Below are 13,039 nucleotides of genomic sequence, written 5' to 3' on the forward strand. Positions count from 1 at the left end.
CCGCCCCCATCAGATACCTCAGCTCAGCTGGATCAGGACAGGTAGTGTGCTCGCCCCCCCCCCCCCCCCCCCCCCCTCTTCCGAGTCCTTAACACTTTCCCTCTCTCTCTACTCTGCTCTCCTCCCTATGACGCTCTGCCCTCCCTGACACTGCCTTCCCACTTCATGGCACTCTTCCCCCTTTCTCCCTGACACTGCTCCCCCTCTCTGACACTGCCCCCCCCCCCCCCTCCATGGCACTATGCTCCACTCTCCCTGACACTGCCCGCCCCCCTCCATGGCACTCTGCCCCCTTTCTCCCTGACACTGCTCCCACTCTCTCTCTGACACTGCCCCCCCCCCCCCCCCTCCATGGCACTCTGCCTCCTTTCTCCCTGACACTGCTCCCCCTCTCTCTCTGACACTGCCCCCCCCCCCCACGGCACTATGCTCCACTCTCCCTGACACTGCCCCCCCCCCCCCCCCCCTCCATGGCACTCTGCCCACTTTCTCCCTGACACTGCCCCCCCCACCCCCTCCATGGCACTATGCTCCACTCTCCCTGACACTGCTCCCTCTCTCTCTCTCTGACACTGCCCCCCCCACCCCCTCCATGGCACTATGCTCCACTCTCCCTGACACTGCTCCCCCTCTCTCTCTCTGACACTGCCCCCCCCCCCCTCCATGGCACTATGCTCCACGCTCCCTGACACTGCTCCCACTCTCTCTCTGACACTGCCCCCCCCATGGCACTCTGCCCCCTTTCTCCCTGACACTGCTCCCCCTCTCTCTCTCTGACACTGCGTCCCCCCCCCCCCACTATGCTCCACTCTCCCTGACGCTGCTCCCACTCTCTCTCTCTGACACTGCCCCCCCTTTCCATGGCACTCCAGTCTGTCCCCATCCGCTGTGTGTCCAGCGCATGTGCAGAAGCTACTGAAGGACACTGAATGAAACCCTTGGCAATTAGCATGTAGGTAAGTAACACTTATGTGGCATCATATGTTCTAGCCCTTACGGTGTGTGGTATAATATGTAGGGGGGCTGAAATATCGGTGTACAGGGCCAGCCCTGGTTACACCGCCCACTACCCACGTCCTACCAGTGTTCCACCACCGCGGTCAGGACCTGGGCAGCATTACAGTGACCCGGGTCCTTGGTGTAAAGGGATATCTATAAGGTGACGTCTCCCCGGCTGAACACTCTGCTGTGACCGCAGAACTCTATCAGTGCATTATACATATAGCATAGAAACATCGGCCACCATCGCTCTGACAGAACCAGTGTGCACTGTGCAGGGCATATAGCATAGAAACATCGGCCACCATCGCTCTGACAGACCCAGTGTGCACTGTGCAGGGCATATAGCATAGAAACATCGGCCACCATCGCTCTGACAGACCCAGTGTGCACTGTGCAGGGCATATAGCATAGAAACATCGGCCACCATCGCTCTGACAGACCCAGTGTGCACTGTGCAGGGCATATAGCATAGAAACATCGGCCACCATCGCTCTGACAGAACCAGTGTGCACTGTGCAGGGCATATAGCATAGAAACATCGGCCACCATCGCTCTGACAGACCCCGTGTGCACTGTGCAGGGCCATGTGTACAGGATCCTCCCTCAGTACGGCCGCCATGTTTCCGGAGCCCGGCGGGCAGATCTCTGATGTAATATGGCAGCACGATGCCGGAAGTGGGGGGCGGGACCTCTGAGCAGGCGGAAATGACGTGTGCCGGGCGCCGGGTTTCCGGTCTTTTGCTGTGGAGGTCAGAGGAGAATGCCGGGCTAGGGCAAGCACGATGCTGGGTGAGCGGGGTCTGGGGTGTGTGGCCGGCCGGGGTGCCTGTGTCCCCCCCGTGTGGGATGGATTGGTCTCCAGGGCCCCGTAGTGAGGGGGTATCCTCTGCTCTCGGGGCCACAGTAGTGAGGGGTATCATCTGCTCTCGGGGCCCCAGTAGTGAGGGGTATCCTTTGCTCTAGGGGGCCCCAGTAGTGAGGAGGTATCCTCTGCTCTAGGGGGCCCCAGTAGTGAGGGGGTATCCTCTGCTCTAGGGGGCCCCAGTAGTGAGGGGATATCCTCTGCTCTAGGGGGCCCCAGTAGTGAGGGGATATCCTCTGCTCTAGGGGGCCCCAGTAGTGAGGGGATATCCTCTGCTCTAGGGGGCCCCAGTAGTGAGGGGATATCCTCTGCTCTAGGGGGCCCCAGTAGTGAGGGGGTATCCTCTGTTCTAAGGGGCCCCAGTAGTGATGGGGTATTCTCTGCTCTCGGGGGCCCCAGTAGTAAGGGGGGGTGGGGTGGCGGTACCAGTAGTCTTGGGGTCTTCTCCCTTCCCTGGGCCCAGTAATGTTGGGGATCAGGGTTTCCTTTTCTCCGAGCCCCCAGTAACATGCGGCAGTCTTCCCAGCCCCGGGGGTCTTGGTAATGCCTATGTTATAGTAACTGATCGGGGTGAGTACCCCGATCAATCAGCCCTGGGAGAAATGGGAAGTACCACGGGTAGGAGCGAGCTTTATTGCGTTACTCCTCAGTAAAATACATATTGGCCCTTATTCAGATCTGAGCTCAGTACAAATTTGTTCTCAAAATGGTCAAAACCATGTGCACTGCAGGTGGGGCAGATGTAACATGTGCAGAGAGAGTTAGATTTGGGTAAGTTATTTTGTTTCTGTGCAGGGTAAATACTGGCTGCTTTATTTTTACACTGCAATTTAGTTTTCAGTTTCAACACGCCCCACCCAAATGTAACTCTCTGCATGTTACATCTGCCCCACCAGCAGTGCACATGGTTTTGACCATTTTGAGAACAAATTTGTACTGCGATCAGATCTGAATAAGGCCCTTGTGTATACAGTGTACACCAACAGGCGTTCCGTCTTGTATCAGGACAATTATGTGTGTACACAAACAGATTACTTAGCTTACGTATATACAGGGGTCAGATAAATATAGGTAAACAGCACATTGACTGCGTTTACTAGATGTATGTTTCCACAGTAGTTGTTTCCCCTATGAGGGGAAATGTGCCAGGGTGGTTGGAGGTCTCTGTTGCTCTGTCGACATTGTTCTGTGTTGACACCTCCTAGTGGGTGTATGTGTGACTGCAGTAGACATTTTATTTGAGGTATCGTGTGTATCTGGAAAAACATCACCCGTTAGGCACCAGGCCCGCGCCGTGGTGCAGACATTTTCTGGCAGGTGATGTCTGGTACCAAGAAGATGATCAGGCATCGGTTCACACAGCTCATGTTGTCCAACCATGGATTTCTGAGCATGCAGTCAAGGTTTCTCTATGTACTCTGTACGTATACAGACCGTTGGTGGCCTTTCGCTACGGACCCACAGAAGTGTTCCTTGCCTGTCGTTCATAGGGTGCACACTGGGTGATCGTATGAACAATACCTTTCAGAAGGACGAGCGTAACTTGTAATGCCTGCTGTATATGCAGCTAAAGATATTTTGATAACTCTAATATTATCAACCATTGTTCTTCCAGAAATGTTGAAGTGATCCTTCTGCTGCCCTGGCTCATGACTTCTGCTGCGCAGTGCAAGCAACATGGCGGCACGCCTGATCCAGCGCTTTTCCCGTGCGCTTGCCTTATCGCCATCCTTCCAGCCCCAGTCTAGCTCTGTCTTTTCAGAATGTGCCCGAGTGTGCCACCCAGCTCCAGCTATGCCGCCTCGGGCGGCCCTGCATGTCTCCACCCTCTGCCGACGTGCGGACAATCTCGCTGCATTGGACCAGAGCTTTGCCGTTTCAGAAGACAAAGAGTTTATTACCATGCTGAACTCTGCGGCGGGGGTGGAGGAACTGTTACGGCTTTCCACCGAGCCGGATCTCACGTGTTATAAAGCCACGCTGATCATCCAGCAGATTTCTAAGGTGCACATTGCCAACAGAAGCCGGCTCTCTGATGACAAGAGGTTCCAGAAGCTGCTAAATGTGGTTAACAAGCAGGTAAGAGCGTTCTGTGGGGTTCGTGCTACTTGTCACTCCCAGCTCTTACCGTCCGCTCCTGCAGTAGAGTTTTCCACCTTCCAGTGACTTTTATTTAATTCTAATGACCTGCTGCAACTCTTACTCAATATATTGCTTTGTTTCGGTTTAATTCGCACGTCTTTATCATCAGGCAGACCAGTTTCTAGTCATTGCCCTGTGATCTGAGACAGCGTAGCATCCAGAGTGCATCTGGTGCGCTCCTGTGAAAACAGTGGCTGCTGCTTAATGATATTCTTGAGAAGCACAGAATGAACAAGAAGTAAATCTCTCCTAAATCCCTTGTCACATACATACAGATCTAGGGCTGTATCCTTTCTGCATGTGGATACAGCACTGGGGTGGTAACTTCATTTGAACGTGTCTGGTAATAGGACCTTTCCTTATTCCTTCCACTCTCCAGATCCGCTCCATCTGGAACCGGAAGCTGGTGGCCCTGCTGCGGAGCTTGTACACCATCGGCCTGGATGCAGAGAACTGGTACCTCCGTTCTGTAGAGACCGAGGTCCAATGGCGGCTGCGGAGGTTTAATATAGAGACTTTGGCCCAGTTATCGAGTTTTCTCGTTCCTCTTGCTGAATCCGATGTCCAGAAAGAACTGGTGCTCGATATGCTAAAGAATGTGGAGCTGAGATGGACTGAAATAAAGGATACCAGGACATTGGTGACGCTGATCAACAGGCTCAGCTCTAGGTCCAAGACTCTCCTGGAAAGGCTTGAAGATAAGGTACAGTATTCCCTAGGGAGTGTCCTGTACTTGTCATTAGTAAGCAGATTGCATCTCTTATACTTGTAATGGAAAATGCCCTCGGTACTAATTTACCAACATGAAACGGAGGGAGGCTTGTGAAGATAACACCATTTGCTGGTGGCATTATTAGGAGTGTCTCCCATACTCCTGCCTTGCCTTTCCTACTGTCATGATAATGAATAGAAATAAGCTATCACCGATCACTGGGTCACAGAAGGAGCCCGCCTATCACTGGGGGCAGGTAAACGTCTGTGTATTCCCTTTCTAGTCTACATCTATCTCTGTGCATGCAGCCAGTGTTCGCTCAGTCACATAGGCTGCATGTCATCTGCACAAGTCAGTGCCTTAACAGTCATGTGCTGTGTGCGTCTCCACAAGTAAAATGCCTGATGTTGACGCACCATGGGGACAGCTGCATCCTTAGGTCACACCACTGCTAGAGCATGTCACGAATCACATCTGTTTCCAAAGGCCAAACCCTAGTTATAGCAGGCCACGAATCATGGTCATGTATCCGTAAGCCACGCCCCCAGTGATGGCATACCACGAATCACGGCTCTGTACCCATAGGCCACGCGCCAGTAATAGTGTGAAATAAAGAGTAATAGAAGGGAAACAGCAGCAACTTTACTGAATGGAGAGATTGTTGCCTCCATCATGTGAGCTAGAGAGAGTCCTAGAACAATGGTAAATGCATCACTTAATATTTCTAAGTTCCCCCTAGGCGGTTCTGTAACCCTGGTCTGCATGGCCGCTGTGGTCACAGCCTGTTTATTTCCATTTCAGATCCTGGAATTTGCAGAAATCTTTACCCCGGAGGAGACGCGGAGCGTCATCGTGGCCCTGTCGGCACAGAATCTGCGATCTCTGCCCATACTGAGGGCACTGTCCTTCCACCTGGTGCAGCACAGCAAAGAGCTCAGTCCGGCGGTGATCTTAGACTTGGTGTTTGCCTACGGTAAGTCTATGGCGGTAACAGGGTGGTATTCTCTTCTGCCTCCCTATTGGCCCCTATACCCTGGAGTCGCCATCCTTAGTACATGCTGTGATGGCTGTTGTTTCCTAGGAGAGACTTCTCAAAGCTGAGAGAGATAAAGTGCCAGCCAATCCGGCACTAGCTCATTATAACACAGCAGTTGCTGGCTGATTAGCACTTTCCTCTCCCTCCTGGTTCTAGTGGTGGTTATTAGTATTGGTGGCATACGTTCCTGCCCAGTTACTGTATGATCTGCCCCCGGCCATGCACTGCAGCCTCACTGACATCTCAGCCAATCCGGCACTAGCTCATTATGACATGGCAGTTGCTGATTGGTTGGCGCACTCTCCCTCCCAGTTACAGTATGATCTGCCCCCGGCCATGCGCTGCAGCCTCACTGACATTTCAGCCAATCCGACACTAGCTCATTATGACATGGCAGTTGCTGATTGGTTGGCACTCTCTCATCTGCCCCCGGCCATGCGCTGCAGCCTCACTGACATCTCAGTCAGTCAGATAATTATAAATTGTTTTCTTCATTTTTAAGCCATGCTCGGTTTCCATCAGCCGCAGGTCTTCCAAAAGATGGTGGCTGACCTTCTGCCCAAAGTGTCAGAACTCTGCTCCAAGGACCTGGTCCGCTGCATGAGGTCCTTCGCCACCCTCCGATATTCCAGTCTCCCGCTGTGTGAAGCCGTTGCGCAGGTAGGGATGGCAGGTTGTCACTCCGATCGCAGTCTTGTCAAATTCAGCACTGCCCGCTCAGTGGTGTCTGCTGGCCCAGAGGGCTGCTACAGTATCTGGTGTCCATGGGCCCTGCTTCCTTCTTGTGGAAGTTGGGGATAAACTGTGCGACCGACATGTCCGCTGTATACGTGTAAGGGCTGGCGCCCCCTTCTGGCATGAGGTTACGTCACCGTCTACAATCTAACCCATAAGATCTTACCTAGAAGGCTGTAAGATGAATGTCCTAAATCAGGCATCCCTCCAGCTCTTGTGAAACTACAAGTCCCATCATGCCTTGTTACAGTTTTGCTTTTTAGGAATGTTAAAACTAAGGCACGGCATGCTGGGATGTGTAGTTTTACAACAGTTGGAGGGCCACAGTTTTGCTGCATTTAAAACTCGTAAATTAAAAATATTTCTCTCCTTACACCCCTCCCCCTCTTATATGATTCCATCCATGCTTTGTAAGGTAGACTCCTGTTGCAGATCGTTCCGTATGCCGCGTGCGTTCTGTCCTCTCCAGAGCAGTGCAGTAACGCCTTATCGCCTCTCTCCAGGTCTGCGTAGAACGGAACCAATCGTTCACCATCACGCAGCTGTCCAATATCGTCATCGCGTTTGCACATGTGAACTTCCAGCCCAGCAAGCAGGAGGAATTCTTCAGCATAGTGAGTACAACTGCGCTGATCGTCTCTGTATGAAAGAGTTAACGTTTTGCAGCTTCGTCAAATTCAGTCCCGCCCATTAAATGGTGGTCACTGGCCAATGGGCTGCGACAGGATACCTGTAGGTCATGGGCTTCACTTTCTCATGGGTAGAATGTGAGGATATAATTGCACTACAGACACCCGCTATAATCACACGAACCTTCTCCTGTGTGCTATTGTGACATTCGTTCTTGTATGCAAACAGTTTTTCTTCCTTTACAAATGTCCGTTGAATGGATATATTTTCATAAAGTACCTGTTACCTAGAAGACTGCAAGGGCCTTTCCCTGATCAACTTGGGCTTCATTTTATTGCAAGCATTTTTTTTTTTAAAGTAGTATAGAGATTCTGCCCACGTGCGGACATAATTGTGACTGGTGACCGCGCACGGGGATGTGTTACTGATCTGATGCGCTGAACCCGCTGCGGTCTTGCGCAGCTCTTTGGAGGTTTTACATATTTCCGTCTGCCCAGGTTTGCATAGACTGTAACTAGCCTAACATTTCCCGTATCTTCCATTTGTGGTGTTCTAGGTGCATCAGCGTCTGAGCGCGGAGGTGGACTCGCTGAGCCCGACTCTTCTGGTGGACGTGGTGTATTCCCTGTGTATCCTGCAGCACGTGACCCCGGCTCACATTCAGAGCGTGCTGGAGCCGCAGGTGACCGCGCAGATCCTGGGTATGTTTGTATGTCTGGCTCCTGTCTCTACGTGTTCTGCAGCTTCGTCAAATTCAGTCCCGCCTGCAGAGTGGCGGACACTGGCCAATGGGCTGCAACAGGATACCTGTAGGTCATGGGCCTCGCCTTCTCATGGGTAGAGTGTGAGGATATATTGCACTACAGACACCTGGCCAGGTATTCAGGATCTGCCCTGCATGCGGGTTTGTCCCGGTCTGATGGTCTCTCCCGTCTTGTGCTTGTAGGTGACCCTTCTTCCAAATCGCATAACTTGTGGTACCGCAAGCTTATGCAGATAAATGCCACGGCCCAGCTGGAGGTTCCAGACTACCAGGGGCCCGCTCTGACCCCGGACGTGAAGCAGCTGGAGACTCCGAGCCGGTCCCCGTCTCGCCTGGAGAGTGACCTGCAGGGCATGCTGCGAGAGGTGTTTCCCGAGGAGGAGACCTGTCACTACAACAGTCACACGGTGTATGGCTGGGACCTCGGTGAGTGTCCCCATTAGATGTAATGCCACGTCCTGGGCAGCTGTGTGAAAGGGTTAATGTTCAGCAGCCTCGTCAAATTCGGTCCCACCCACTAAATGGTGGACACCGGCCAATGGGCTGCGACAGAAAACCTGTAGGTCATGGGCCTCACCTTCTCTGGTAGATTGTGGGGATAAATTGCACTACAGACACCTGGTCGGAAAGGACAGATCCAGCCTGGTGCACTCTGTTCTCTAGTCCCAGTCTGCAGGGTAAGGATAGCACCCCCTGGTGGTGACTCTGCAGCATTAGTGTTATATAATGGTGGAGACATACACATCACTGATTACTGCCAGCCTGCAGGGTAAGGATAGCACCCCCTGGTGGTGACTCTGCAGCATTAGTGTTATATAATGGTGGAGACATACAACATCACTGATTACTGCCAGCCTGCAGGGTAAGGATAGCACCCCCTGGTGGTGACTCTGCAGCATTAGTGTTATATAATGGTGGAGACATACACATCACTGATTACTGCCAGCCTGCAGGGTAAGGATAGCTCCCCCTGGTGGTGACTGCAGCATTAGTGTTATGTAATAATGGTGGAGAACGTACGCATCACTGATTACTGCCAGCCTGCAGGGTAAGGATAGCACCCCCTGGTGGTGACTCTGCAGCATTAGTGTTATGTAATAATGGTGGAGACGTACGCATCACTGATTACTGCCAGCCTGCCGACAGCAGATGCACTGACACTAGAGGGAGGAAGATTCAGGGGAAATGTGAGGAAGAATTACTTCACAGAAAGAGTAGTAGATAAGTGGAATAGCCTCCCATCAGAGGTGGTAGAAGCAAATACAGCCGTACAATGTAAACATGCTTGGGATAGGCATATTGATATCCTTACAAAGAAATAAGGATCAAATATGGTTTGAGGTAACATGTTTAAAAAAGGGGCAGACTAGATGGGCCAAGTGGTTCTTATCTGCCGTCACATTCTGTTTCTATGTGTATCTCACACTCGCTAGTCACAGCTGTATCCCGGAGAGTGTATGTGTAACTCACACTCGCTAGTCACAGCTGTATCCTGGAGAGAGTGTATGTGTATCTCATGCTCGCTAGTCACAGCTGTATCCTGGAGAGAGTATATGTGTATCTCATGCTCGCTAGTCACAGCTGTATCCTGGAGAGTGTGCATGTGTATCTCATGCTCGCTAGTCACAGCTGTATCCCGGAGAGTGTATGTGTATCTCATGCTCGCTAGTCACAGCTGTATCCTGGAGAGTGTGCATGTGTATCTCATGCTCGCTAGTCACAGCTGTATCCTGGAGAGTGTGCATGTGTATCTCATGCTCGCTAGTCACAGCTGTATCCTGGAGAGTGTGCATGTGTATCTCATGCTCGCTAGTCACAGCTGTATCCCGGAGAGTGTATGTGTATCTCATGCTCGCTAGTCACAGCTGTATCCTGGAGAGTGCATGTGTATCTCATGCTCGCTAGTCACAGCTGTATCCTGGAGAGAGTGCATGTGTATCTCATGCTCGCTAGTCACAGCTGTATCCCGGAGAGAGTGCATGTGTATCTCATGCTCGCTAGTCACAGCTGTATCCCGGAGAGAGCGTATGTGTAACTCACAATCACTAGTCACAGCTGTATCCTGGAGAGTGTGCATGTGTATCTCACGCTCGCTAGTCACAGCTGTATCCTGGAGAGTGTATGTGTATCTCACACTCTCTAGTCACAGACGTATCCTGGAGAGAGTGTATGTGTATCTCATGCTCGCTAGTCACAGCTGTATACTGGAGAGAGCGTATGTGTATCTCATGCTCGCTAGTCACAACTGTATCCTGGAGAGAGTATATGTGTATCTCATGCTCGCTAGTCACAGCTGTATCCTGGAGAGAGTGTATGTGTATCTCATGCTCGCTAGTCACAGCTGTATCCTGGAGAGTGTGCATGTGTATCTCATGCTCGCTAGTTACAGCTGTATCCTGGAGAGAGCGCATGTGTATCTCATGCTCGCTAGTCACAGCTGTATCCTGGAGAGAGAGTGTATATGTATTTCACGCTCGCTAGTCACAGCTGTATCCCGGAGAGTGTATATGTATCTCACACTCGCTAGTCACAGACGTATCCTGGAGAGAGTGCATGTGTATCTCACACTCGCTAGTCACAGCTGTATCCCGGAGAGTGTATGTGTATCTCACACTCGCTAGTCACAGCTGTATACTGGAGAGAGTGTATGTGTATCTCACACTCGCTAGTCACAGACGTTAATGTTGTTGTTTCTTTGGGGCCAGATGGTGAATTTGCTCTGGATTCGGAGAGTAAGCCGTTATTGCTGAGAGATTTGGAGAACCCGCACAGTGTACATGCTAAAGGGACAAATCCGTTACCAGAGGGGGCGAAGAGGTAGGAGGACCTGACCGCTATCCCACATCCGTGTACCCCTACATACATAAAGCCTGTAACTGTCTCTCATCCGTGTACCTGTCCCCTACATACGTAAAGCCTGTAACTGTCCCTCATCCGTGTACCTGTCCTCTACATACATAAAGCCTGTAACGGTCCCGCATCCGTGTACCTGTCCCCTACATACGTAAAGCCTGTAACTGTCCCCCATCCGTGTACCTGTCCTCTACATACATAAAGCCTGCATCGTGTACCTGTCCCCTACATACATAAAGCCCGCATCCGTGTACCTGTCCTCTACATACATAAAGCCCACATCCGTGTACCTGTCCCCTACATACGTAAAGCCTGTAACTGTCCCGCATCCGTGCACCTGTCCCCTACATACGTAAAGCCTGTAACTGTCTCGCATCCGTGTACCTGTCCCCTACATACGTAAAGCCTGTAACTGAACCGCATCCGTGTACCTGTCCCACATACGTGTCACTTTCGTGTTCCTGTCCTCTACATACCTGTCCCGCACTCGCACACTCTTTATTAGGCTTGCAGCATTGGATGTGACTCCCCAGCTCCTGATCCCCTCATTGGTCAGCCTGGCAGTCACGCAGTGTGGTGTATAATACGCACGTCTCTTAGTGTTGCACGCAGTAGCAGCGGCATTTAGCTTCTCCCTCTCTCGCCAGGTTTGCAGTGAAGAGCTGGGGAATGTCCAACTATAACCTGCGATCTAAGGAGTTGGTGGGCCATTCGGCAATGTGCCGGCGACATCTGCAGGCTGCTGGGTACCTGCTGGTGGAGGTGAGTGTGGTGTCTGCTGTAATCGCACTACGCGACCGCTCTGATGGCAGCAGGAGGCTACGCCATATCTAACATTCTGCAGCACTCCAGCTACTGTGGGACCACACATCCCAGCATGCCCTGCCACAGTTTCGCCATTCATGCATAGTAAAACTGACTGAGATGTGTGCATTGCCTGCCCCTGCACCATCCTACAGTTATTAAATCCCCTGCCTTTGATCGCATGTGCGCCTGGTGACCAGCAATGCCATACTTACCGTAACGGGCACAGCCAACGCTCTCCTCTGACTGGTCACTGGCTCCCTCTGCTGGAGAGACCTGTCAGGTGCCCGTCCTGCCATTCAGTTCTCCGTCCTCCTGTCCCCCCTGCAGGTGCCTTTCTATGAGTGGCAGGAGCTGAAGTCGCAGTGGCAGAAGTCCGCCTTCCTGAAGGAGCAGATTAAGAAAGCTGCAGCGACTGAGGAAATGTCCTTTTGATGCCGGTGCTGCCTAGAGGAGTCTTGTATATATGTATCTTCTACCCCCGCTGACCTGATCACATGGGGGGGGGGGGGTTTATGACCGTTTTAGGCTGTTATATATTTTAACTTGAGATGTGTGGCAAAGACGCTGATAAAGAGTAATATAAGGAATGTGGCTGCTGTTACTTGTGTATTATTTACATGTCGGGTACAGAGAACATGGCGCCATGCGATCAGACCTGGTTATAACAGTGTGGGAGGAGCCTGCAGCACCCAGAGAACATAACGCCATGCGATCAGACCTGGTTATAACAGTGTGGGAGGAGCCTGCAGCACCCAGAGAACATAACGCCATGCGATCAGACCTGGTTATAACAGTGTGGGAGGAGCCTGCAGCGCCCAGAGTACGTGGCGCCATACGATCAGACCTGGTTCTAGCAGTGTGGGAGGAGCCTGCAGCACCCAGAGTACATGGTGCCATACTATCAGTCCTGGTTCTAGCAGTGTGGGAGGAGCCTGCAGCACCCAGAGATAACTCCACAAATACAGGATGCTGCCCCTGGGCCGTAGTGCTGTGTGACAGCAATGCTAACCACATATCTCATACAGTCACACTGGTAACCTTATAGATACGATTTGATTCTATTTGGGATGTGAATTTTCTTACAAAAGTCATGGATCCGCACCTGTCCCCCTTGTGGGCCGTATTTTGCAGCCCTATGAGAACAGAAGTCAGCGGGTGCGGAGGTGGGAGAAGTGCTAATTCCCCGGCTTAAAGGATTGAGCCCTTCTGCTTGCTGCCAGATAACGCTGTGGCTCAGCTACAGGCATCTGCTGGGGGCCACAAGCTCTATTCAGCAATTCATACTGATATCGTGTTCTGCAGAAAGAACAAAGGCTGGGAGACGCCATGCTATTTCTAAATTTGTGTAACTAAGGCACCCCCCTCCCCCCCCCCCCCCCCATGTGGGCCCATGTTCAGTGCTGTGTAGGACTGTGGTGTAGAGGGCCCCTGGGGGGGGGGGGGGGGGCAGTGGTAGTGGCCCATGTGCAGTGTAGGACTGGGTCATAGAGAGCCCCT

The 13,039-nt window shown here is 52.0% G+C and overlaps 1 protein-coding gene and 4 non-coding genes across 6 annotated transcripts; all 5 read left to right on the top strand.

Annotated features, from left to right (window-relative positions):
• Positions 1-801: 801 nt before the first annotated feature.
• TBRG4 (transforming growth factor beta regulator 4) lies at positions 802-12,129 on the top strand. 2 transcript variants are annotated; one of them, XM_083186558.1, is made up of 11 exons: positions 802-956; positions 3,480-3,943; positions 4,386-4,709; positions 5,520-5,691; positions 6,257-6,414; positions 6,993-7,103; positions 7,676-7,820; positions 8,066-8,308; positions 10,588-10,699; positions 11,383-11,497; positions 11,870-12,129. In XM_083186558.1, the coding sequence occupies exons 2-11, from the start codon at positions 3,542-3,544 to the stop codon at positions 11,972-11,974; spliced, it is 1,887 nt and encodes a 628-aa protein (XP_083042684.1). In that variant the 5' UTR covers positions 802-956; positions 3,480-3,541; the 3' UTR covers positions 11,975-12,129. The 2 variants fall into 2 exon arrangements, with proteins under 2 accessions (XP_083042684.1, XP_083042683.1); XM_083186557.1 differs by lacking the exon at positions 802-956 and adding an exon at positions 1,648-1,791.
• On the top strand, positions 6,442-6,573 carry LOC146005904 (small nucleolar RNA SNORA5). The gene has a single exon (XR_014444065.1). It is a non-coding gene; the product is annotated as a small nucleolar RNA SNORA5 (small nucleolar RNA).
• Positions 7,151-7,285, top strand: LOC146005903 (small nucleolar RNA SNORA5). Its single transcript, XR_014444064.1, has one exon. It is a non-coding gene; the product is annotated as a small nucleolar RNA SNORA5 (small nucleolar RNA).
• On the top strand, positions 7,858-7,991 carry LOC146005905 (small nucleolar RNA SNORA5). Its single transcript, XR_014444066.1, has one exon. It is a non-coding gene; the product is annotated as a small nucleolar RNA SNORA5 (small nucleolar RNA).
• LOC146005902 (small nucleolar RNA SNORA5) lies at positions 8,371-8,502 on the top strand. The gene has a single exon (XR_014444063.1). It is a non-coding gene; the product is annotated as a small nucleolar RNA SNORA5 (small nucleolar RNA).
• Positions 12,130-13,039: the final 910 nt, after the last annotated feature.

This window comes from Crinia signifera, chromosome 5, assembly GCF_055691185.1.
Source record: "Crinia signifera chromosome 5, ASM5569118v1, whole genome shotgun sequence".
NCBI classification, from domain to species: Eukaryota; Metazoa; Chordata; class Amphibia; order Anura; family Myobatrachidae; genus Crinia; species Crinia signifera.